At 42.0% G+C, this 24,946-nt stretch overlaps 1 protein-coding gene across 8 annotated transcripts in view; it reads right to left on the reverse strand.

Moving 5' to 3' along the window:
- The window catches only part of Kcnk2 (potassium channel, subfamily K, member 2), a 194,853-nt gene that overhangs the window by 75,688 nt on the left and 94,219 nt on the right, over positions 1-24,946 (reverse strand). For 4 of the 8 annotated variants that reach the window (XM_006497121.4, NM_001281847.1, NM_010607.3 and 1 more), the window contains exon 3: positions 11,977-12,094. The exons of the other annotated variants lie outside the window; for them this stretch is intronic. In XM_006497121.4, coding sequence (XP_006497184.1) covers positions 11,977-12,094 — 118 coding nt within the window. The remainder of the gene's footprint in view (positions 1-11,976; positions 12,095-24,946) is intronic. 8 annotated transcript variants of the gene reach the window in all.

Genomic DNA, 24,946 nt, shown 5'->3' on the forward strand with positions numbered 1-24,946 from the left:
AGCTGCTCTGTGGTTGAAGAGGGGCTCTGGGTAAGACTGAGAAAGTCTAAGTAAGACTGGAATACAATGACCATGGATAAAGCCTAATGCTATCCAAAAACAAGGTAGGTAGGAGAACCACTGTCTCTTTAAGACCATGATGGTGGCCGAGAAGGTAGCAACAGCCCAGTTCCTGCTCAGGACAGGTGGTGGTCAAATCACAGAGGCACTGAGTGCCCCTGCTAATGCAGTCAGGCCAGCAAGATCACAGAGGCCACCACCAGGGAACAGGCTGCATGCTTCCCACAGCTGGTTGACAACCAGGAGTGGAACACCATGTTGAAGGCTGGGAAACAAACAAGCAAGCTGTATGCTTCCCACAGCTAAAAGTTATTGAAAGCTTACATGAGGTAAAATATCATGCTACTCTGAGTACCCAACCCTCCCACAGGAAGAATAATGGCAACTCATGAGAGCTTACATGAGGTAGGATGAGCCAATTATGGTGGCACATGACAGTAGGATTTGCTAAAGGAAACAAAGACAGAAAAATAGATTCCTTATGAGTTTGAGGCCAACACAGTTTACAGAGCAAATCCAGGATAGTCCAGGCTACACAATAAAACTCTGTCTCAATCAATAATAATAAATATATTATTTAGATTTGGATACTTGTTATCCATACAATCTTGTTTTGAGTTATCAACATGAAAATGGTTATATGTTCAATAGTAATGATGGTACTATACATCCTCTTTGAGAGAGGTCAAAATAGGACATACCTAGATAAAAATGGGGCTGCTAGATTGGGTCTATCTGTACTTATAATGACTTCAAACCACTAGACAAAAGGTATGTTATGTTTGGGGAGAGACTTTGTGTTTGTGTCAACAAAGGAGGAGAAAAGGCTTTGGATTCCATCCAAAATCATAAGGCTCAGATGTGATTGAGGGAGACCTCCTGAAGATCTTGACTACAGACAGGAAGAAAAGGAAAACCAGAAGGGTAATGTTTAATGTTTCTAATGAAACCACTCTGAAACTGATGGGGACATGTCTATGTCTCCAACCAGAACTTCATCTATTCATAGCCAATAGATCTTGTTGTCTACATAGTCCTCAGGACTCATCATGCCATCCTGTCACATGGCATGGATGGAGATTTATAATACACTTTGGTTACAATCTGAACTGGCTTAAGAAAGACATTGAAATCTTCATTAAGGGATCTGTACACCTCACACATTGTTGGTATAAAACTATATATTACTTCTGAGAGCTTATATGTTCTCAGAAAATGACAACCAAGGAACCAGCCTTAACAGGATCCACCCTGCTGAGGGTGCTGGGATACCTGATACTGCCTCAGACTGCCTCAATGCTGTTTCCTCAGGAGACTTACATCCAGAATGGCTTTAGGGAGAGTTGCTGACCTCAGATGACCTCGGTTCATTCAACCCTACAGAATGATGTGACCAGGTCTTCAGTTGAGTCCTGAACTTTCCCATCCCACAGAGACCAGACAACAAATGACACAGCTAGTTCCCCCGTGACTTAGCTACTATCCCAATTTTCTTAGGGTCCACAAAAGATGCTATTGCCCCTAAATAGCAGAACACAATTTTAAGAGAACATGTCACTCCATTCCCAAGAAGTGAGGTGGATGATTTTTGGTGATTCTATAGGGTGATGGATATTTGTTATAAAGAGGTTGGTTACAAGGTATTAAATTGTCTTATACCAGAAAAAACAAGTAAAAAGTTAGACTCAAGGATTTTTTTCTTTTCTTTTCTCTGTCTTTCATTATTATGTAGGGAGAGAAGGTTGAAGAGAAAAAGGGGGAGATATAGGAAAATTATAGAAATAATAGGAATAATTGATAGATTACTGAATCTACTCTTCAATTATTAGTGCTACTATTAGTAAAAAATTTTACATCAGTATAGATATTTGTATATTAATACATATCAAGGTTACATTTTGTTAGACTGGTGTAGATCTTTATACATTGATGCAAAATTTGAGGCTATTTTTGTTACAACATATCATGTATTATGTTTCAAATAAGGTATTGAACCAGTACAATTCATTTGTAGGTATAAGGTTCTAGTTCATTTTAAAGATGCTATTACAAACTGTTTAAGATAATTAAGAAATGTAAGTTGATACTCAGATAATCAAACTCATGGTCATATTAGGCACTAGGCTAATTTATTACACAAGTTGCTTCCTAGGTTGAATAGGTAAAAACAAGTTTACCTATTCAGATATGCTATGAATAGATGGATGGTCTTCAAAACCCTCAGAGACTAACAGAATATGGCATTTAATTTTTTTTTTTTTTACTTATTTAAGGCCTTTTTATTGAGACATGTCAGGTCCTGGCAGCATCCCATTCTATTTGGAAGAAGATGATGAGCATTGAAGGACCTCGATTTGGAGATAACTTCAATTATGGCAAGTTAGCCACTGGGCAAAGAAAATGCCCTAACTCTCTCTGCAGAAAGAGTGCTGTCCAAAGTAAACAAAAGTTAGACATAGGCAAAGTTAACTGCCAAGCCCTGCTAATACAGGGAAAGCAAGTCCTTCTCAGTTCCTAGCTCACAAATATGTCTGGGACAAAAGGCTAAAAGTAGATGCTCCAACATTATAGAGAATTTTGGGGATCCAGTCAGTCTGTCATTTTGATAATTTTTGGAATCAGCTAGCCTGCACTTCCTACATATTCAGGTACTATTTATTCCTTCTCAAGTTTCTGATGGGGTTGAAAACTACATAGTCATAGTCTCACAATTAAACAAGTTGCAAAGGATCTAAGAATATTTTAGAATCTAAAGAGATATTTTAGGGATGGAAAATGCAAGTTAGGAAGGTGAGGAGCATGAAAGTTTAAGTTATAACAAGGTGTTTTAAGGTTGATAAATGAAGGTTAGAGTGTCTAGACCATGTTTTATGAAGGTTGGGAGAAATTGTAAATGGGTGTTTTAAGATTAGTAATTACAAGTTCTGAAAGTTAGAGGATTTAAAGTCTTATGATGGTAGTGAGAAATGTGATTTAAATACAGAACTCTAAACTCACCAAGATAGGATAGATAATAGAATGCTTTCTCCTAAATCACCAAATACAGATGGGTTGGACATTATAAATGTAATTATGACACCAGAGATTGCATAATTGTTCTTACTGTATATACTTTGTTACTGCAAGAGAAAGAGCCTTTTTATTTAAACAAAAGGGGAAAATGTTGGGGTCGGCCTGGTGCTGCTATATATTCTAATGCTAAATTCTGTGTCCCAAGATCTGGTTACCCAAAGGTGAGCAGATTCTCACATACAGAATCTTTCTTATATAGCCTTTCTTATAGAAACCTTACCCTCACCGCCACCCCCAAGTTTTCCTGATTGATTAATAAAAATTACTGACAGCCTGTAGCTGTGCAGAAGAGAGGTAGGCAGGGAAAAAAATTCCCAGGCTTGGGGACCTCAGGTAGGAACCACAAGAGAGAGCCAGGAGAGGAGGAAGAAGGGAATTACCATGGAGTAATGGGGACCATGAGCATGTGGCCACAAGGGCTGGCCTGATGAAGCAGGAGTAGCACAAACAGAACATATGTAAAGTGATATACTGGGGTTCAAGGCATAAAAGCAGACAAAATAGTTCAGAGGGTTGATATCTGCCCAGGTCCAGTGCTTTAACACTTACTATAATTCTAGAAGTCTCTGTGTCTTTTATTTGGATAACGGCTAGTTAAGGTGTATCTGCTCCCACATTAATTTCCAGCATTAGTTACTAAACACAGAAAAATTAAATCATGATACACTAGTGGATTTCTTCTATAAACATATCATATATTTATAAATATATCATAAAATATATTTATTAATATATGATATATTTATAAGTTATATATTTATAAGCATATAAATATATAAATTTATAATATTAAGTATGTTATAAATATATTATAAAATATAAATATATAAAGTAGTAAATTATATAAAATGTTCATGGTGTACACATTGGATCACATGAATTCAGGCACACATGTGTAGAGGTATGTGCATATAGGTTAAAGGATAATTTCAGGTCAGGCCTCAGTTTTTGTCTTCTACATTGTTTAAGATAATGTAGGTCTCTGGGTTTATTTTTTGCTTGTTTGTTTGTTTTGCTTTTTGTTTTTGATAGGCAAACCAGATTGGGAATATTCCTATCTCTGCCTTCCTTCTAACCACAGGAGCACTAAAATTATAGATGCTTATTGCTACCAAGTCTATTTTGTGGGTTCAAAAGACTTAAATGCAGGTCCTTGGCCTGAGTGGCATCACTTTTATTCATAGAGCCATATCCACAGTCCAGCAATGGCCTTCCTTGTTAGCATCTTCAGAGAGATATGATGGATGCAGCCACTAAACCTGGACACTGCTTTTGTTTGCTTGCTTGCTTACTTGTTTTTTTTTTTTTTCCAAAGGAGTGTTAGAAGTGACCAGAATTTAAGGCTAGTAGGTACCGTGTATTTCTGATGAGTTAAGCTTTTAATTGTTCATGCTAGTAGTATTTCTCTGAACAGTTTAGAACCAAGAACTTCCCAGAATTCCTTCCTACTTGCAATGAGCAGAAGCTGCTGCACATAATCCACAATGGTTTATATGCATGAGTGTCAGCAGCACCAGCTCTTCTGTCATCGCCATGCTATGCCTTCAGTACTAAGCAATGCCAACTCTTTAAGAGTAAGACTTCACTATACTAAAAACCTTCAAGGATGTACAGTGTAATTGTGAGCTGAAAGTAGACAAGCCTGTCCAAATGTCACTCTATGCCTTCCTTGTTAAATGAGACTTTTGCAAGAACGCTGTTCTTTTAAGCATCCTGCCCAGCTTTAGTCAGATTCAGAGCTGAGACTGGCTTTGTGTTGTTCTGCCAGATGCTCGATGAAATTTACACCCTAGGACCAACAGTATTGTGGGCCAGAGCTAAGAGGGCAGGGGGATTAGAAGAGATAGATGCAGTGTTTATTCAGGACATGAAGAGCCATTGTTGCTAATTGGGGTGGGGGGATTTTATGGTTTATTTATTTCATTTAGCATGAATGAGTGTTTTCCATGCACGTATGTATGTGTACTGTGTTCATGGCTGGTGCCTACTGAGGCCAGAAGAAAGTAATGGATCCCCTGGAATTTGAGTTATACATGGTTGTGAGCCACCATCTAAGGAACCAAACCTTGGTCCTCTGTAAAAGCAGCCAGAGCCTTTAATTGATGAGCCATCTCTCCAGGCCCTATTTGGAACAATTTCAAGGTCACAGAAGTTGTCATTGGTTCCCAGAAGATTAAAAGTGTGTTATTGTAAACTGTACAAAATGATGTACAAATGAGAGAAAACATCCTTTTGTTCTGATAACAAGCAAACTTGATATTGATATAATACTGAAAAAAAGGCCAATGCTTAGGAAACACCAAAGGATTCCAAATCCGTTTTCAAGAAGCCCAAGGTACTCCGTGTTCCTCTGCGCTCCTCCTCTTGCCTGACTTGGGTGCATACGCAATGAGAAGACAGATGACTAACCGAGCTCATCCACTTAGGAGTCTGCAACACCGCTCACAGGAATCTGGCTCCATCAGACTTCTAGCATAACTTCACAAATCTAACTCTACCCATCCGCGGGGCATCTTCTCTGACAGGTGGTGGCAGAGTGGGGGTGGTCTCCTCCTCCTCCTCTTTTTCTCCTTCTCTTCCTCTTCTTTTCCTCTTCCTCCTCCTCTTTCTCATCTTCCTCCTTCTACTCTTACTCTTCTCCTCCTCCTCCAGGCAATACATAAGCTTGCATGCAGATTTTGGATACGAAGAACTTACGTTAACATCTTTATACGAGTTTTACTTTCATTAATTTAGTGTAGGCAAGAGTCATAGAGTCAGAGACCCAAAGCAATTTCATTTGCACTTCCTCATTCAAAAGAGCAATACCAGTATTCCAAGCTTTTAAAATAATTATCCTCTTTAATAAGTTATTTTAAAAATATAATGAGTCCAAGTTAGAAGTTGGTTTGCACAATTACTCATCTTTAAGTTGCCTGAAAGAATCCCAACTTTCATTTAAAATAGACCTTAAAAAATCCAGCGTGCAGCTCTCTCAGAGGCTGGTGAAATGCCACAGACACATGAGTGTGCTAAATTAGTCATTTAGCGCTCAATATTCAAAGATACAGGCACTTTACCTTCTTGGGAGGGTTTGTGGCTAATTCTACACTTCTACTTCAAGACCCTTCGACTCCACACACTGGTAGAGAGATTTCTATACTCACCACATGGAACACAAAACATTGGGAATTCGGAGTTACAGTTTATACTTTTCCATTCTTTCCACTCCAGCCAAAAGCCAGCAAAAGAAAATGTCTTACAGTTTACAACACACTCTCTGTGTTTCCAAAACACATTGTTTCTTGCCGCCTCCTCCTCCTCCTCCTCCTCCTCCTCCTCCTTCTTCTCCTCCCTCTCCCTCTCCTCCTTCTTTTCTTCTTCTTCTTTTTCCTCTTCTTCCTCCCCTTCTCCTCCTCTTCCTTCTCCTCATCTAGAACTGCTTGATAAAATTACTCCAGACCTTCCTTCCTTTCTTACTCCCTTTTTTCTTCCTTCCATCTTTCTCTTTTCCTTCTTTCTTCCCTTCCTTCTTTTCTTTTTGTTTCTTTTTTCCTTCCTTTCCTTCCTTTCTTTCTTCTTTTCCTTTCCTTCTTTCCTCCTTCTTCCTTTTACTTCCTTCTTTTCTCCTCCTCCTTCTTTCCCCATGCTTTGTTTCTCATCAGCCAAATGCAATTCCAAACTGGTGGCATAAAGGTTTGCAGCAAGCCAGGTATCAATATCATAATATCTTTAGCACTTCAAGCCAAGTACAATCAAACAGAAAACCCAATATAGAAAAACACAGATACCACACAAGCCATATGAACCACACAGCTGAACTCAGTCTCAGCACTGTGGTAGCAGAAAGTGAGTATTCTTTGTAAAGGTGACAGGTGTCCCTGAAAGGAAAGATTCTCTACTTAGACCTAAAGGAATGGCCGGGACGGTAAACTAAAGAGGACCTTGAGTCAGGACCTCCTGTTAACAGAGCAAGCACTTTATTTATTCACCACAGGAGTTATCGCCTCAGCCCCACCCCTACCCTTTTGGTGAGATTCTGCAGTGGTTCCACTCCACAGAGACCCTGACCCTGACCCTCTAAATCCTTCCTGCTCTGGCTCCTGCTTATTTGTGAGTCTCCATAGCTTCCTCTTGGGGCCCTTCTTCCAGACCTCCAGGGGCTGCTCTGTGCCTCATCTGCATTCCTTGAACATGCAGGACCCTATGTTACTGAGGATCTGTGCCATGGCTGTGCCATGGCTGTGCCCTCTGACTGAACTCGTCTTTCCACTTGTCAGTACATAGCTGACTTCTTTTCATCCCTCAGGTTTCAGATGCTGTCGCCCCCTCAGAGTTCCTGTGGCAGCCTCTTTGGAAAAGCCGCCCACTCCCTCCTCTGGTTTCCATGATCACACTTCAGGCTCTCTGCAGCATTCACTGCAAACACCCATCTTGTTGTCTTGTTTATTGGCATTCTGATTGGCCATTGGTCTTTCTGACCCCAGTGCCATGACCAGAAGGTAACATAACTGAGCCAGCAGAGTTAAAGAAGAACCAAAATAAAGAAAGAAATAAAAGTCGGTGGGGGCGGGGGGGGGGGATAAAGTGCTAAAATGAAGCTTCCTAAAATAACACAGCATTTAAAACCTTGGCTATTTTTTTTAACTTGGTTTTCTGAATAGGATCAACGCTAGCTCTCGATGAATTACAAGTCTACTGTCTAAATACTCTCTTCGCTTTCAAGGTCCTTACTCCCTTCTCCTCATTTAGTCACCAAGACCAACTTAGTCCCTCATTTAATTCTGTCTACCGCTGTCTCCCTCTCATGACATCCCAAGCGATGCTCCTGTTGCTCCTGTGGCTCCAGTAGCACCTATGTGTCACTATGGCTCCCATGGCTCCTGTGTGTCACTGTCCCCACTTGCTAATTATTCCATTGAGAAGTTTCTAGTTACCTTCTTCCTGATGTACTTAACACCACTGCCATCTCCCACTTTACTTTTTAAAAAATCAATATTTTCTCTTATTTAGTAGGTACAAAATCCTCGAATATCAATTTATATTCAAATGCCTTTTCCCCTCCACCTCTAGCAGTCAGTATTTCCTGCTACCCCCTTAAAACGACCCTCTGGTCTACATGATAAATGTTTGCTTCTTCATCCCCAAACCAAGTCAAGTTGATGCTCTGACTGGGTTCTAACTTGATCTGCCACAGACTGGGCAGCTTTTCTCTTCCACCAGCAGAAACACAATGTTTTCTTCAAAGCACGGTTCCAGTTCACAGTTCACGTCCAACTTGGGTTCATCGTCTTCAGCTCTGGCCCATGCTCTCCATTAACCACACTGCGACCTCAGTTCCATGTAAGGATTATGTGACACCTCTGGTTCCTTTACAGGTGTAAATTTTATCTCTGCAATGAGGCTGCAAGCAGTGGCTGTGTCCTTCTTCCTTAAGCACCCAATGGTGGCAAAAGCAGCAAGAATCCAAAATGAGCCACTTAGAGTGGCACCAAGTCACAGGCTCCTCAGGATGAGGCCCTCCAACATCAGTGACCACTCCAGATGACCTGCAGACCCAGAGCTTTCTACCTTCATCTCTCTCCCTCAACTCACTGTGCCTGCGATTCTCTCATCCATATACATTTGCCTTGGAAATCACTAACTCTTTTTCCAGTCTTGGAATGACACTAACCAGAGGCAAGCATGCTTTTCCCCTTCCTTCCTAACCACTTACCTCAATATTCTGTAAAGGACCCCGTGGGTTCTCATTAAAGGCTCTTAATTTATAGCACCTGGCACACCTTATCGTGTTTTCCCACCAACCATCCTGACTTGTTGTGCATGCTGGGGTTAAGAACTTTGACTCTTAGATTGATGGCAGCAGAGATAGGGCATTTGCTCTGCACTGAATAAAAAAAAAATGCATGATCAAGCCAGCTGTTGATGAACACGCCCTGACTTTAGTATCATAGCTATCAGGTCAGAGTCAAGGAATATCCACTGAGCCATGGCTCATGCTAGCTGTCAGTTTAAGATCAAATATATCCACTGAGCCACAGCTTACACCACCTAACTGCCTATTTGTTCTCAATTTTAAGATTTATTCTTTTAAAACTAAATTTACTTATTTTGTGTGTGTGTGTGTATGTTTCATTTGCACCACGTGTGTGCAGGTGCCTGTGGACTCCATAAAAGGGAGTGGATCTCCTGAAACCAGTTATAGGAATTATGAGCTGCCTCATCTTTGCCAACCTGCATCCTCTACAAGACCAGCAAGTGTTCTTAACCCTTGAGCCATCTCTGCGGCACTCACCAAACTCATTTTTAAGCACCCTGTATATCTCAGAAACTGGGGGTTTGGGGGGAAAAACAAAACAGATAAAAGTCCCTGAATTTACAGACTTGGCATCTCTAGCAGCAACAGGTGGGGGGGCTGAGGCTTTTTGGAAACAAAGTGAGAGTCTGAGTCAGCCTCTTCAGTAAAACTGATGTGTAGTAAAACTGGATTAGACCAAATCAGTAGCAACTAGAAAGGTGATCGGTCAAGTCTGAGGTGGCTTTAAAGGAGAGCCAACTATGTGAGCTGGTGGGCTAGAAGTAGGGTCTGGAAAAAATAAAAAAAAAAAAGAATCATCATGGATAGACAACATATGTGCAGCTGTGGAATAAATTCTGAGGAAGCTGGAAGGATCCGAATTTAGAAAGGGTGAGTAATTGGGAAGCAATTCCTTAAATGTGGGTCTTAAAGTTTAATATGGCGCTTTGCATAATAAACCTTCCCTCGAGCATTGTTCCGGTGTACAAGCTGCCTGGTTCGTATTTGACTCTTAAACTGATAACGTGAAATAGAAAAGCCCTCATGGCTGCATGGAGCACCACCTTCACGGGACACCCTACCCAAGATACTGCAAGTCACCTCCCCAAATCTCTCCCAAGTTCTAGTTTCAAAAGGAGCAGTACAGTTAGTGGCAGGGCGCAGCCTGCATGGCCGAGAAACACGTAAGGGTCCCGAGAGCACAGCAACACACTGACACTTACTCTTTGAATGGCACAGATGCGAAATCTGGCTGTCACTTCAAAAGAAACCAATGTTTTCACCCTAATCTAACTCTTCATCTAGTCCAAGGTCAGAGAAGATGGCCTTGACACAGGAGTGACAAAGACCATGAAGCAAGAGATCCCAGAGGGGTGACGCGGAATGACTTGAGCAACCATAGGCTATAAACTGAGATGGATCAGTAAAAGACAGGGCTCTCATGTGGCTTCCTAAGTAGCCCAAATAACCAGCTACTGCGTTAGATGGCTATAATTTAGGGGTAAGGCTGGTAACAATGGTTTATTTATCTTCATGCATTGAAGTATATGTCTGTGAAACTTTCCGAATTTGGGGATTCAAAAAACAATGAGACTGTTTCTAAACATACAGCACAGCCCTCAGGGCATATAATGATTGCGTCTCTTGTGAAATAATTTAGTGGCACAATGAGTTATGATTCGAACTCTAGAGTTATCCTTGGACAGGAACAAACCGTTCTCACTCAGTCTATGAGCCTTTCTTTTTCATTTCTACCCTCCCCTCCCCCCCAATGCTTACAGACTCTAAGTAATTTACACAATAAATAGTCATTTCCACAGTAGAAATGGCCAACATGTCTAAGCCTCAAACACAACCTGCTATTATGGTTAAGAACCAAGGTTCCTGTTCTTCCAGATTTTCACAGCCACACAACTTTTGACCCCGCTGAGAGAGATGTCGGCATCAACCTTGTTTTCTTGATCTCCAGAGAAAACCACCATCACAGGAAGGTGCTAACAGTGCTGAGAAGTGACCCCCAAAACTGTATCTACAACAGTGCAATGAATTACAACTTGTTGATTGCAATCAACAATAAAATTGAAACATTCACAGTCTCAGGCCATTTCATAAGCAGAGATCCCGTCCCATGATAGATGAGCCCGTCTGTATATTCTCCTTGCCTGAAATGCATCCATGACTCTGATGAATCTGTATCCTTATTTTCAAAGGTCATTGTTTAAATGCACTCCCTTGCATGAACCAGAAAGCTGGAACCCTCGCCCAGCCTTGGAGAATGGCGAAGGTGGCTCTCAGTATGGGATATGAATAGAAATCTTCTGGGAAGCTCTGCAGCATGGAAGGTCTGCTTACTAGACGGAGGATTTATTCTGCTGTCAGGAAAGTGCTGAGCACACCCAAGACAAGCCCAAAAACAACATGAGCTTCCATCACAACAATATTTCCAAGGTTGTAGAGAAAAAAAATAAAATGAGATTAGGCAAGACATCTGGAGTCCAGCCTGGGGTCACAGTTAACACAGTTAATATATCTATGGTACTGTCAAAATATAACATGCAGACAACACAACCTGAAGTAATCCTAACACATGAGCAATCAATATAACAGCAAGTGCTCTGTTAAGGGGAGGAGGGTAAGATTTATAAACTGGGATAGGTAACATCAAATAATCACATCAAAGTCAAACTGAAGTTAAATCCTGTCATGTCATGCTGCCACACTGAAGACAAGAGGTCTGGTTGGGGATGGGGGGCGGTGCTCATATGAACCAGAAACTATCATCTCAAACCAATCTTGATATATTACAATATATTATTACATATCAAATGTCTCCACCATATCACTCCTGAGTTTTACAGGTACAGATTTTAAGCTTAACTCTACATTCTGAACTGATGGCTAGTTTGCTGAGTCCCTCCATTCAAACATTTAATTCAGAACTCTATGTATTACAACCTAGTTTTCTATCTCAGATGGCTTTGACCAACTATAAAAGGGAGATCCGAACAGATGAGTGTCAGGTCGCAAACCATACCAAAAAGAAAGAGAGAAAGGGAGTCGTCTCCTACCTATGGTTGTGATAACAGTACCAGCAAAGAAGAAAGAGCTTCCGAGGTCCCAGTGACTAACTTGATTGGAGCTGTTTCCTAAGGGGATAATCCCTGCGTTTATTGCTGCCACTATTTGCTGCAAGTTTAAAAAGAGACTCATCAGTACATGTCAATCACACAGCAGCATCAAACATCTCAACTCCCACCCCGGGCATGACAAATTACACACGCGGATCAACTTTTAACTCTGTGAGTTTTCCATTTAAAAAGTCTTAGGAGATCAAAACTTTATTCCCAACAACATGATATCACTTAAGTCATGAGAATTTTACATTTCATGGCAAGGGAGTGGATTGGCGCTGAGCTGCTAATGGTACACATGAGTAGCATCTCCACCTACATGTTTAGTAACGTGTTTGAATCAACACCTGAGTATATCACTGTTCTCTAGCATGGATGGCTATGGATTTAAATATCATATTGCATACTATATTTAAATAACTCATGATAGCTTCGTTAACATGTCTATGATTTCAGATGTTAATGGTAGTTTCCAAGACTGAGCTGTCTGTAAGAGCTGATAGCATGCTTTGAAAGATCTAGTGAAACAGACTTAGGTGCGAAGAAGACCACAGTGACCTATTACTATGCCATGTCTATCCTCGCAGATCTAGATGCCTTGGATCTCTACAGATTTTAGTGAATTCTTCCAGGATGAGAATCACCCAAGGCCATCATAAGCAGAGTTCATGGGAACCACAGGGATCTACATGTTCCTTGTGTATGCCACATATGTAGTAGACTAAGAGATGGCATGACCAGACCCTCTGGAAGTGTGAATGACATAGATTTTATATAGAGGTGGATGCTCGCAGCCAACCATTGGACTGAACACAGGGTCCCCAATGGAGGGGTTAGAGAAAGGACTGAAGGGGCTAAAGGGGTTTGCAACCCCATAGGAAAAACAATAATATCAACCAATCAGACCCTCACAGAGCTCCCAGGGACTAAACCACCATCCAAATGGTACACATGGAGCAACCCATGGCTCCAGCCTCATATATAGCAGAGGATGACCTTGCCGGGAATCAATGGGAGGAGAGGCCCTTGGTCCTGTGAAGGCTCTATGCCCCAGTGTAGGGGAATGCCAGGGTGGGGAGGCTGAAGTGGGTAGGTAGGTGGGGGAGCACCCTCATAGAAGCAAGGGAGGGGTGGGATAGGGGGTTTCCAGAGGGGAAATCGGGAAAGGGAATAACATTTGCAATGTAAATAAATAAAATATCCCCCCCAAAAAAAGATAAAGAAAAGAAAAATATGTAAATGATGTGGATTAATCAGGAGAAAATATGTATCCAAAGAGGAACACTGTGATAGACAGATGCTGGCTGGGTTTCTGCTGCAGCTAGAGAAAGCGAGTCACTTAGCTTCCAGGTTTTAGAATGGGCTAGAGAATCGTCTGATAGGTAAGGAAAAGGTCAAGACAGCTTGGCTTGTTTATGATGGAATCATGGTTAGAATCAAAGGGAGATTAAAGGGCACCCTGTTCCACTGGCCACTGGCTGACCAAGAGTGAGCAACTCAGAGTAGAATTCCGACCTCATTTCACAGCTGCTTCCAACGGGTGGCAAATCGATAGATTAAAACTGCAATACTTGTGTGCAAATTCAATTTGGGTCATATTGTTTCTACTTACAGTATAATACTTGTTCATCGTAAAAGCAAAATTAGGAAAATAAGGAAGGATGCTAAAAAGATGACTAAAAAAATGCTCATTATTCTAGAACACAGACACATTGAGGTAAATGTGCTGAGGCATACTTCTGATAGCTTTTTTCCTTTTTTTTTTTTTTTTTTTTTTGAGATAGGGATAGGGTCCTGCTATGTAGCCCAGGCTAGCTTCAAACTCTCCATCTCTCTGCCTTAGCCTCCCAACTTGCTGTGATTAAAGATATGCGCCACCAAATTTGGTTCATATAGTTATATTCATAAGCTATGTTAAATGTATTCTCCATTCTTAGTTAATTATAACTTGGTAATGACTAAGAAAAAACTGTGTATTGACTAATGCAAACTATTAACGACTTATTTAATAATGTCCTTACTGGTAATATTAGCCACGTGGTTCTATTTGCTATTCTTGTATTTATCATAATCTAGTACACATAGACTCCTGCTGTTAGAAAGTATACTTCATTATAAAATATTCTTTTGTGAATATATTTGTATAAAAATACTCCCTGTTTCTAAATATTTCCTCAGGAAAGATTGCTAGAAATAAATTAGCCACATTAAAGATCATTAATATTTTATAATGCTGGATGGAAAATTGCCATTATCCATTTGGAAGACTATTTATGACTGTCGCTCAACAACATACAAAGGTTTAGCCATCATCCTATTATTGATAACATTTTATCTTCACTACACTCATAACAAAGTTTAGAATCTATACCTTTTTGTAAATAACATTGGATACTAGATTTTACATTCCATTTCACTAACAAAAAATGATTCGCACTCAAACATGTGGACAGTGTGCAATGAAGCTGATTCTGAGAAAGCTAATTCTGCTTGTCTGACTTGTTCTTAGTAGCAGATAATGTAGTTTTCCCTTCATTATTGATCTTGTAAAACATGCTCTGCTGAGCCTGTTGAATCAAGACTGTGATCCTGGCTACCCCAAGTGCTAAGCCCGGAGGGCTGGGGAATTCAAGGCTTACCTGAGCTAAAGAGTAAGTTCAAAGCCAGCCTGGGTAAATTAGCAAAGCATTGTCTCAAAACTAAAAGAAAAGGAGGAGGGGGGATGAAGGCAGGAGGGACAGGGGAAGGAGGAGGAGGAGGAGGAGGAGGAGGAGGAGGAGGAGGAGGAGGAGGAGGGCAAGGAGAGAGGGAGACAGACTGGGTTGTAGCTGGGCTGTTCAGAACCTAAGTGGCAAATACTAAGGCCTGGGTTCTGTCCCCAGCAGCAAGCACAGGCAAAATTGAAAATAAAAATCATGCTCTTTGTACTTTTATGGTAATCTTCATTTTCATGAGTCCAGTATATTTAAATGTTTCTTCAGGCACTGTGATGCACACCTATGCAGAGGCAGGAGGACTGAGAGCCCAAGGCTAGGCTATAGAGAAAGACCTTAGCTCCTGTTCTATAATGCTGCAGTATGCTGCTGCTTCTCTCTGTCTGTCTGTCTGTCCGTCCGTCCGTCCATCTCTCTCTCTCTCTCTCTCTCTCTCTCTCTGTCTCTCTCTCTGTCTCTATCACTCTCTGTGTATGTGTGTGTGTCACTCTCTCTGTGTCTCTCTCTGTCTCTCTCTCTGTGTATGTGTGTGTCACTCTCTCTGTGTCTCTCTCTGTCTCTCTTTCTGCCCCTCTTTCTTTCCCCTCCCTCTATCCCTCTCTCTTCCCCTCTCCCTTTCTCTGTCTCTCCCCTCCCTCTATCTCTCCCTTCCTCTCTGTCTTTCTCTTTCTCTCCTTTTCTCTCCCTGCTTCCCTTCTCCCCCTCTTCTCCCCTCTCTCTTACACAGACTCTCATCCCACACAAATCAAACATTCACATATTTAAAATACAGAAGATCTATAAAAAGGAAAAAGAACAGTCCCATAAAAGCCTAACATTCCTATCATGGCCACAGCTTAAATCTTTATTGCATCAAGGAAACACACCTGGGGTATTGTTCTGTATTCCGCACAGGCCTATATGATCACTTTTAGAGAATTCATTTTTTTTCTATTTTAGATTTAAAAACATATTAACCAGCATTAAATACACAAATGTATATTTCTCATCTTTTGAGGTATCAGTTCTTGAAAGATTTTAGTCTTAGAAACACTGTATAGTCTCATTACTTTCTGAAGAAATCAATGAGCTTTTATTTTGAATATTTAAATTATATTTTTTAGTATTTAAAATATAAGTAACTTTTATATTTAAAATATACTTTTGTATATTTATATTTAAATTTGTACATTGAAATTTTCACTGTAATATATAGTAAGAAGAGATGCAGCTTTATAATTTTATAAATATCTTTAATACCTGGCTCAATACAAGACAGATATATCCTAACACATACTTCTACAGACAATCTGTTGGAGTATACCATCACATAAACTCCAGAAAACTGTTCTGTACATGAATGAAACAGAACACAAAATACAAAACACCTTCATGGTACTAAGAAAATTCCTTCGGGGGCTCAGTGGTTAAGAGCACTTAAGGCTCTTGCAGAGGACCTAGGTTTGGTTTGCAGTCTCATAGGGTGGCTCACAACTTTCTATCTCCTGTGCAGGGGATCTGCCGCCCCCTGCTGGACTCCTCAGGCACCTGCACCCACATGCACACACACACACACACACACACACACACACACACACACACACACACACACACATGATTAAGTAAATCTTTAAAAAAAATGAATGAAGATTGATTTGAACTTGTCATAGACCTGAGAAGCTCCTAGGGACTGAGTTGGAGAACCACTGCTTAACACGAAGCCTGTGAGTTCTTTGTGTTTGTTTTGATCCGTTCCCACCTGGGGAGAGCTTGCTTCTGTACTATGATTTTTTTTTCCTTTTTTAATCCCGTGTTTTTCAGTAGTTGTATTCTCTTGCTTTCGTCTTTTCATCAGAATCTCACAGCAAAGCTGAATCAGAACCATGAAAGCAGTGTTTTCCTCAGACAAAATCCTCAACAAATAGAGGAGTTTGTCATTAAATACACTGAGTGTTGGTAAGTGAGTGTCCTTTAAATGTTTTGTGAGAACAAGTTTTAAAATATGAATAAATAATTTTAAAATATAAGTAATATATTATTTGTATTTATATTGCATTTATAATACATTAATATATAATTTAAATAAATTAAAAATATAAATAAAAATTTAAAAGATATAAATAAAACTTTATAAATTATTTTTGGCAAACAAGGGCTGGAGAGATGACTCAGTGGTTTGGAGCCTTTGCTGCAGAAGACACTGATTCAGTTCCCAGCACCCATGGCCCTTGGCTGACACCTGCCTGCAACTCCACCTCCAGGCCTCTGGTATCCTCTTCTGAACTTTATTTATATACACACACACAAGAAGAAGAAGAAGAAGAAGAAGAAGAAGAAGAGGAGGAGGAGGAGGAGGAGGAGGAGGAGGAGGAGGAGGAGGAGGAGGAAAGAAAGAAGGAAGGAAGGAAGGAAGGAAGGAAGGAAGAAAGAAAGAAAGAAAGAAAGAGAAAGAAAGAAAGGAGGGAGGAGAACAAGAAGAAGAGGAGGAGGAAGGGGGAGGAGGAGAAAGAAAGAAAGAAAGAAAGAAAGAAAGAAAGAAAGAAGGAAGAGAGGAGGGGGAGGGAGGAGGGAGGAGGAGGAGGAGGAGGAGGGGGAGGGAGAAAGAAAGAAAGAAAGAAAGAAGAAGAAGGAAAGAAAGAAAGAAAGAAAGAAAGAAAGAAAGAAAGAAAGAAAGAAAGAGAAAGAAAGAAAGGAGGGAGGAGAACAAGAAGAAGAGGAGGAGGAAGGGGGAGGAGGAGAAAGAAAGAAAGAAAGAAAGAAAGAAAGAAAGAAAGAAAGAAGGAAGGAAGAGAGGAGGGGGAGGGAGGAGGGAGGAGGAGGAGGAGGAGGGGGAGGGAGAAAGAAAGAAAGAAAGAAAGAAAGAAAGAAAGAAAGGAAGGAAGGAGGGAGAGGAGGAGGAGGAGGAGGAGGAGGAGGAGGAGAAGAAGAGGCGGAGAAGAAAGAAGAAGTATCTTGCATATTCTTATTAGAAGGCATGCAAGCTCCTGCTGGGCAGGTTACTGAGTGGCACAGAGACTGTCCTGAAACATCCCAGATTCATCTCTTGCTGCAGGTGGCCTGGAAAACAGGTGACTGTGTTTTGTGCCAGTGCTGCAGGCCATTTTCAGAATCTCAACCCATGGCAACAATGGTCATTTGGCACTGATCCACCTACCTCTGGGGGACATACTTCCTCCTCAGCTGAGCTAAACAGGTCTTTGAAAGTATTTAAGATAGGAATAACAACACAAGGGATATAATAAGTAAAGAAATAAATGTGACTCTGATTAAACACAAATCAAACAAAAAGTTATTGCTTTATATTCCCTTGATTCTAGTAGATTTATGGACTGCATGGCTTAAAAATACCAAGACACTGAAACTGGAGAGAGTGTCTCCAAACGGAGCCATTCTTGCTGAATCGGTGAACTTTAGGTTCATTGAGAGACCCTGTCTCAAAATACAAGATGGGCAGTGATCAAGGCAAATATCTAATGTCAACTTCTGGCCTTCACATGTATGCATATGCATGTGTACACACGTGCACGCGCGCGCACACACACACACACACACACACACACACACACACACACATGCATGAACATATAAGATTAAAAACCTCACTTTTCTACTAAGTCTTGTGAACTATCAGGTGACAACAGTAATTTATAGGGAGGCTGAAGTGTCTGGATTAAGATGAAGAGAACATGACCTCACGCATACCTACCCTAAAACATCTGTGCAATGTTAATTAACAACAGTCTTCCAAGTTTAAGCCCCACAGACGAAGAATGCCGATCACCATGGATGTATACGTGCACTGCTATTCAGTTCACAGACAGAATGTGCACCAAGGAGCCTAGGGATGTCGGACAGCAGGTAGCGCCACTGCCCCTGCGTGCATGGAGCTCTGGGTCCCACCCCTAGCACCTCAGGAAGGCAGAGTAAGGTCTGGGGGGTGGTGGTGGTGCGCATCTGATATTCTAGCACTCGGGAAGCAGAGGCGAGAGGATCAGAAGTTCAAGGCTAACCTCAACTAGCTGCTTATACATGAGATTAATACCATAAAACACATAAATAAGAAGATATTAAAAAGAAAAAAAGTGCATTCTAGGAGAAAGAAGTTGAGCACATGGCTCAAGTCCAGACATTTAGTTTAAGGAATGGTGAGGGCATTTTCTCACAAATGTAATGACAGAAAATCTTTGTCTCTGCAACAATGCTGGCTTTAGAATCAACGTGCCTGAGTTAGCCTGTGGATGTGTTCATTCTTGAGCTGGAAAAGGTTAATACAGCAATGTCATCTGCCCTGTCAGAGCTCTACCTGGCTTTGGCCTCAAATATTGGTGAGACTCACGTCTCTGCTCCACACTCAGAGGTTAGCACATCCTTAGAATCCAGAGGGAACCTGGTAGTCATGTTTCAGCATGGGAGCCAAGGAAGGACTTCTCATGTCTTAAAGTGGCTCTTCCTGAGAAGACCTGAAGAAGGCATCATTAAGCTGGTCTTACTGTAAATGTAAAAGTGAACACGCTCCCCAAATCTGGTTGCACTTTTTAGCATGCATGCCTGTGTTGCAGGTGTGCCCCACTGTACCTATACATGCAGAGGTCAGAGAAGGACCTTGGGGAACTGCTGCATTATTACCACCTCTTTCTCTTGAAATGGGGTCTCTCACCAAACCTTGAGCTCACCAGTTTTTGTCTAGGCTGGTGGCCAGTCTCAGGGATCCCTCACCTCTGCCCAAACAGCTCTGGGGTCCCAGGCTGCACCGCTAAGCTCAGCTTGTACCTGGGTATTGGGAATCTGCGCTAAGGTTCTCATGATTGCTCAACAGGTGTTTGTGGACCTCCCTTTTCCCCTGGGACTGTTGGCCACAGGCCCACAGGGACAAAGGGAGCAGAGTCAAAGGACAGGGCTCAGACGGAAATGGCAGACTTCTGGGATCAGCTTCAAGAGGAGCTCAACTTTATTCAGGGTGAATCAAGAGCTGTGTAGTTTTGGGGGAAGAGGGATATGTCCTATTGGCTGGGGTTGAGGATACAGGGAATGCCTCATTTGCATGGAGAGGCATCCAGGAATCCCAGGTGCTTGCTGGACAGGTTCATATCAGGAGAAAGGCATTTAAACCTGTAATCTCACCAAGGCTATGTGACATTCCTCAGAAAGAGGGTGTGGGAGACAGGCTAACCAGATCAGGCAGAAATGAGGAAAGCTTACTAAGGGAAGAGAGTCCTCCATCTTGTGCTGAGCTCAAGAGACCTTCCAGACCTAGAAGACTGTGATCTTTAGCATCAAAGCCCAACAATGTTCTTACCACTGAGCCATTCCCCCGGCCCCATATTCTCATTTTTTTCTCCCAACACTAAGACTCTCATATCTCTCAGAACAATGCAGAATTCCTGAATGCTTCAAATTCCTCCTGTAAACATCTTAATTAGTATTTCACTTAAATACCACCACACCTAAAATTCTAAAAGTAGGATTGTATTAATAATTTATACATTTTAAAGACTTAAAGTCTGTGTGTGTGTGTGTGGGGGGGGGTATGTGTACTGTTTGTGTGCTGGTGCTCACAGAGCCCAGAAGAAGGTATTGGATCCCCTGGAACTGAAATTACAGGCAGTTGTGAAACAGGTAATGTGGGTACTGGGAAACCAAGTCCTCTGCAAATGCTGGAAGCACTCTTAACCACTGAGCCTCCTGATCTCTCCATCACTAATTTGAGAATGTTAATGAAAATGTCTGCCCCATTTGTTAGTCAGGAGCTAACTTTGTAGTTTGCATCAATGATGCACAAAGAATAGTTTCAACAGACTCAGGAATGGTTTCATTTGTTCCTTCTTTTGAAAAAGGATATTGTTTCTAGTAAATTGCTACAATGGTAAAGTCATTTGTACTGGTATCTGTATGGTAATACAGTCCCTTAACATAAGCATTCTCCCACCAGACTTCTATAATGTGTACCTACTTCCTTGTGGGGAACCCATTTCTACCTTAAGAGGTTTGTCTGTAGAGGGAGGGATCAAGGAAAACATTTACAGTGCCATGTCTGTCCACGTCAGCCACGTGAGCAAGGCTGCTGTGTAAACCTTGAAGGAAAGCAAACTTGAAGGCAATAAAGGATACACTGTAGCCGCCCATGACTTAGTGAGAAGGTAATGGTGAGAAGTAATTGTGATTTACTGTTGCAGCATGAAACAATCACAATTCATTATGGACACAGAATCACATGTGACACTGTGGCCAGAGGCTGCAGGACCCTAAACACCTCACCTGTCTTTCACCTCTGGCTACATGCCTACATAATGATCACCTAATTCTAGACTGTGGCAATTATTTTGAAGTTTTTTTATTTAAAAATATATATTTCATACAATATACTTTGATTATGTTCTTTCCTCTCTTCCAAATCTCAGATCCTCTCCACCTCCCTACACCACCCAACTTTACAGTTTTTTTTTTCCTTCCTCAGAAAAAGAAAAGGAAAAGCAAAAAAAAAAAAAAATCCAAATAAAACAAAAAAGGAAAAGAAAGGAAAGGAAAGGGAAGGGAAGGGAAGGGAAGGGAAGGGAAGGGAAGGGAAGGGAAGGGAAGGGAAGAAGGGAAGGAAAAGGGGAAAGGGAAAGGGGGAAGGGGGAAGGGGGAGGGGGAGGGGAGAGGAGGGGGGGAGGGGAAGGGGGAGGGGGAGGGGGAGGGGGGAGGGGGAGGGGGGAGGGAGAAGGAAGAGAAAAGAAACCAAAAAATCCATCAAAAAACAAACAAATCAGCCACGCAATGTGGGATCTGCCTGTGCTGGCAGCTGCTCCCAGGCATGGGGTCTGCCCTGGAGTGTGGCTGATATACCCAGTGTCATCACTCCAGGGAGAAACTGATTCTCCCTTTCCCACCAGGCATCGACTACAAATGGCTTCTTAATTAGGGGTGTGGCTTTGTGTCTGCTTTCCCTTCCCCCTTCCCCATGCTGGGGTTTTGTCTACTTGGACTGTGCAGGCCTTGTGCTGTGAGCCCTGGTGTGGCGAAGACACTATTTTCTTAGAGTCATCCACCACCGCTGGGTCTTCCACTGCTTCCGCCTCCTCTGCCACAACGATCCCTGAGCCTTTAGGGGAGGGTGTAAAGACATCCCATTCAGGGTGGGGCGTTCCACAGTCTCTACTCTCCGAAAGTTGTCCAGTTGTGGGTTTCTGTGCTGATTATCATCTTATCATAAAAGGAAGTATTTTACTAAAGAGTATAGCAGGATGGGCTTTGTTCTTTGTAGGCTTGGACTCAGTGGAAGAGGAAGGAAACCTCGAATGGCCTGTGTGAACCAATGAAGGACTGCTATGTTGGATTATCCACTTCCAAAACGTGCTGGACAACCTTGACTAGAGTGTTCTTTATAGATAGCAATGGTACACAAAGTGCCTCCTCCTCGGCGGCAGTTTTTGTCACAAAGCTACTTCGCCAGCCATGATACAGGGAACAGAACGAGATTCCTCCAGTGGGCAGCAATATGTGGCATTACAGTCACATGATAAACCTGGGCAAAGCAGGAAGGTAAAGAAAACGACAGAGCTGGGGGAGGGGCGATCGGGGAGGTAGAAGGGACCCCTTGCCCTCTGGCCTTGTCGAAACCCCTTGACAGATAAGCAGCAAGAACTCCAACACAGTCAACAGCTGCTCAAGGCTGTTCTCCCTTCCCAGATGAAAACCTGAAATTTCTAGGACTCTTACCAGAAGCCCCTGTGTACAACAAATGGCAAGTGGCTTAGTTAGTTAGTTAGTTAGTTTTACTTTATCAGATGGTAATCATACCCAAGGCATCTTAGAACCATGTGATAATCTCCACCCACCAAAAGAAAAGAGTGTGAAGAACAGGTTCTTAAGATGTAGCTGGTGTGCTCCCATAAGGCATTGATGACTAATGCCAACCCATGTAGTCTGCAGCTCTCCCTTGAGGTGAGGCCATACCCTCACCTGAGCATGCCTGCTCCCTTCCCCTGGCCCCTTCCCTGGGTGTCTCTTTTGTTAATGAGCATGCTTAACATTTATATGAAGTATCTTTGTTAAGATTTATTTTCTGAGTATGAGTGTTTGGCCTATTTTTTCCAAGTGTATTGAGTGTGGACCTAGCACGCACAGAGGCCCGAAGAGGGTCCTAGATCTCCTGGACCTGGAATTAAGGAAGATTGTAAGTCACCATGTGGGTGCTGAAGGCCGAACCCGGTCCTCTGCAGAAGAAGCAAATGCTCTTCACCACTAAGCCGTCTCTCATAACCCTTTCATATTAAAATGTCTTTAATAAACCTTGTCTCTTCTTCACACTGCTTCACCCCGACTCCCCTGCAAATGGGAGCCAAGGATCTGGTTTTACGTAGGTTAAGGTCCCTAAAAAGGTAAGGGAAATCCCTAGGCAAATGGTTGGACCTGGAAGGCATCATTCTGAGTGAGGTAACACAATCACAAAAGAACTCAAATGATATGTACTCACTGATAAGTGGATATTAGCCCGGAAACTTAGTATAGCGAGATATAAGGTACAATTTGCAAAACACATGAAACTGAAGAATAACAAAGACCAAAGTGTGGACACTTTGCCCCTTCTTAGAATTGGAAACAATCACCCATGGAAGGAGTTAACAGAGACAAAGTTTGGAGCTGAGACAAAAGGATGGACCATCTAGAGACTGCCATATCCAGGGATCCATCCCATAATTAGCCTCCAAACGATGACACCATTGCATACACTAGCAAGCGTTTGTTGCCAGGACCATGATATAGCTGTCTCTTGTGAGACTAGGCCGGGCCTAGCAAACACAGAAGTGGATGCTCACAGGGCCCCCAATGGAGTTGCTAGAGAAAGTATCCAAGGAGCTAAAGAGATCTGCAACCCTATAGGTGGAACAACAATATGAACTAACCAGTACCCCGGAGCTCTTGACTCTAGCTACATATGTATCAAAAGATGGCCTAGTCGGCCATCACTGCAAAGAGAGGCCCATTGGACAGGCAAACTTTATATGCCCCAGTACAGGGGAACGCCAGGGCCAAAAAATGGGAATGGGTGGGTAGGGGAGTGGGGGGGGGGGACTTTTGGGATAGCATTGGAAATGTAATTGAGGAAAATATGTAATAAAAAAAAGAGAAAAAAATAAATGTCACCAACTTCTTTTTAAAAAAAAAAAAGGTAAGGGAATCATTCGGGCTGCTACAGGCGAGGGGGCGGAGCTACATCTTCATTCACTGCTACTGACAGATCTATCCTAGGCCACATCTGCCACACCACTGAGAATAACTCAGGAGCTGAGCCCATGTTCTCCTTTTTCCATTCGTGATATTCTGGTACTTCATAGGCTTCCGGATTGGGGTGACCTTTCTGCCAAAGTGCTCGACCCACTGAAGACCCACTGTGGAAGCAGATAGTATCTTGACACCACATGGCACCGGTGACATGTTCTTTAATGTTGTAACTGTGAATCAAAGGCTCCAGAAGTAAGCTACACCTGTGCTAAAGACTCTATGAACACGACTAGTTGATTAAAGTTCTTGACCGTGAACAGCTGGAATGTTCCAGGAGTCAAGCTATCTCGGGCTGTCTTCAGCTCTCTAGCAGTCATTTATTGCTAACCACTGCGTCATCTCAACTCCTGGCCAAAAGGCCTTGGAAGTGTACTGACTCATTAGACCACCAACTCCCACCAATCGAAAGCCAGAGAATCCTCAGCTACTCCCAGAGAACGGATACACTAAATTTCCCTGTTTTGTTTCAAGCTGCCTACCTGATACTCCCATGACTTACCTTTGTTCCATGACTATTTAAAAATATAAAAGCTACTTCTCCTTCGGAGGAACCTGACACTGGTTCCTGGTGATCGCTCACACATGATTTTAAAATCAGCTCTCTCCCATTCCCTTCGAGATGAGAGCTAAGCCCTCCATTTATATTGTTAACAAAAACTGGCAAAAGATATAAAATTACTAATATCTGAGCATTTTGGCATGCAAGATGGCAGCTTAATCGTGGACATGAAGAAAAGGATAACATTTCAATGTACAGAGTGTAATGACAGTGCATTTTCTTCTGGTGCAATGTCCACTACTGCAGAATTAAAGCTAATTCACGTTAAATCTCCTATCACTGGGGATGCTATCTCCTGGAAATTCTGACTGACTCAATTCTGACTGGAAACTCAAATTGTGTCCAATTTTTGTACATATTTGACAAATCTTGATATATTAGGTATTTAAGA

This window comes from Mus musculus, chromosome 1 (assembly GCF_000001635.26).
Source record: "Mus musculus strain C57BL/6J chromosome 1, GRCm38.p6 C57BL/6J".
NCBI classification, from domain to species: domain Eukaryota; kingdom Metazoa; phylum Chordata; class Mammalia; order Rodentia; family Muridae; genus Mus; species Mus musculus.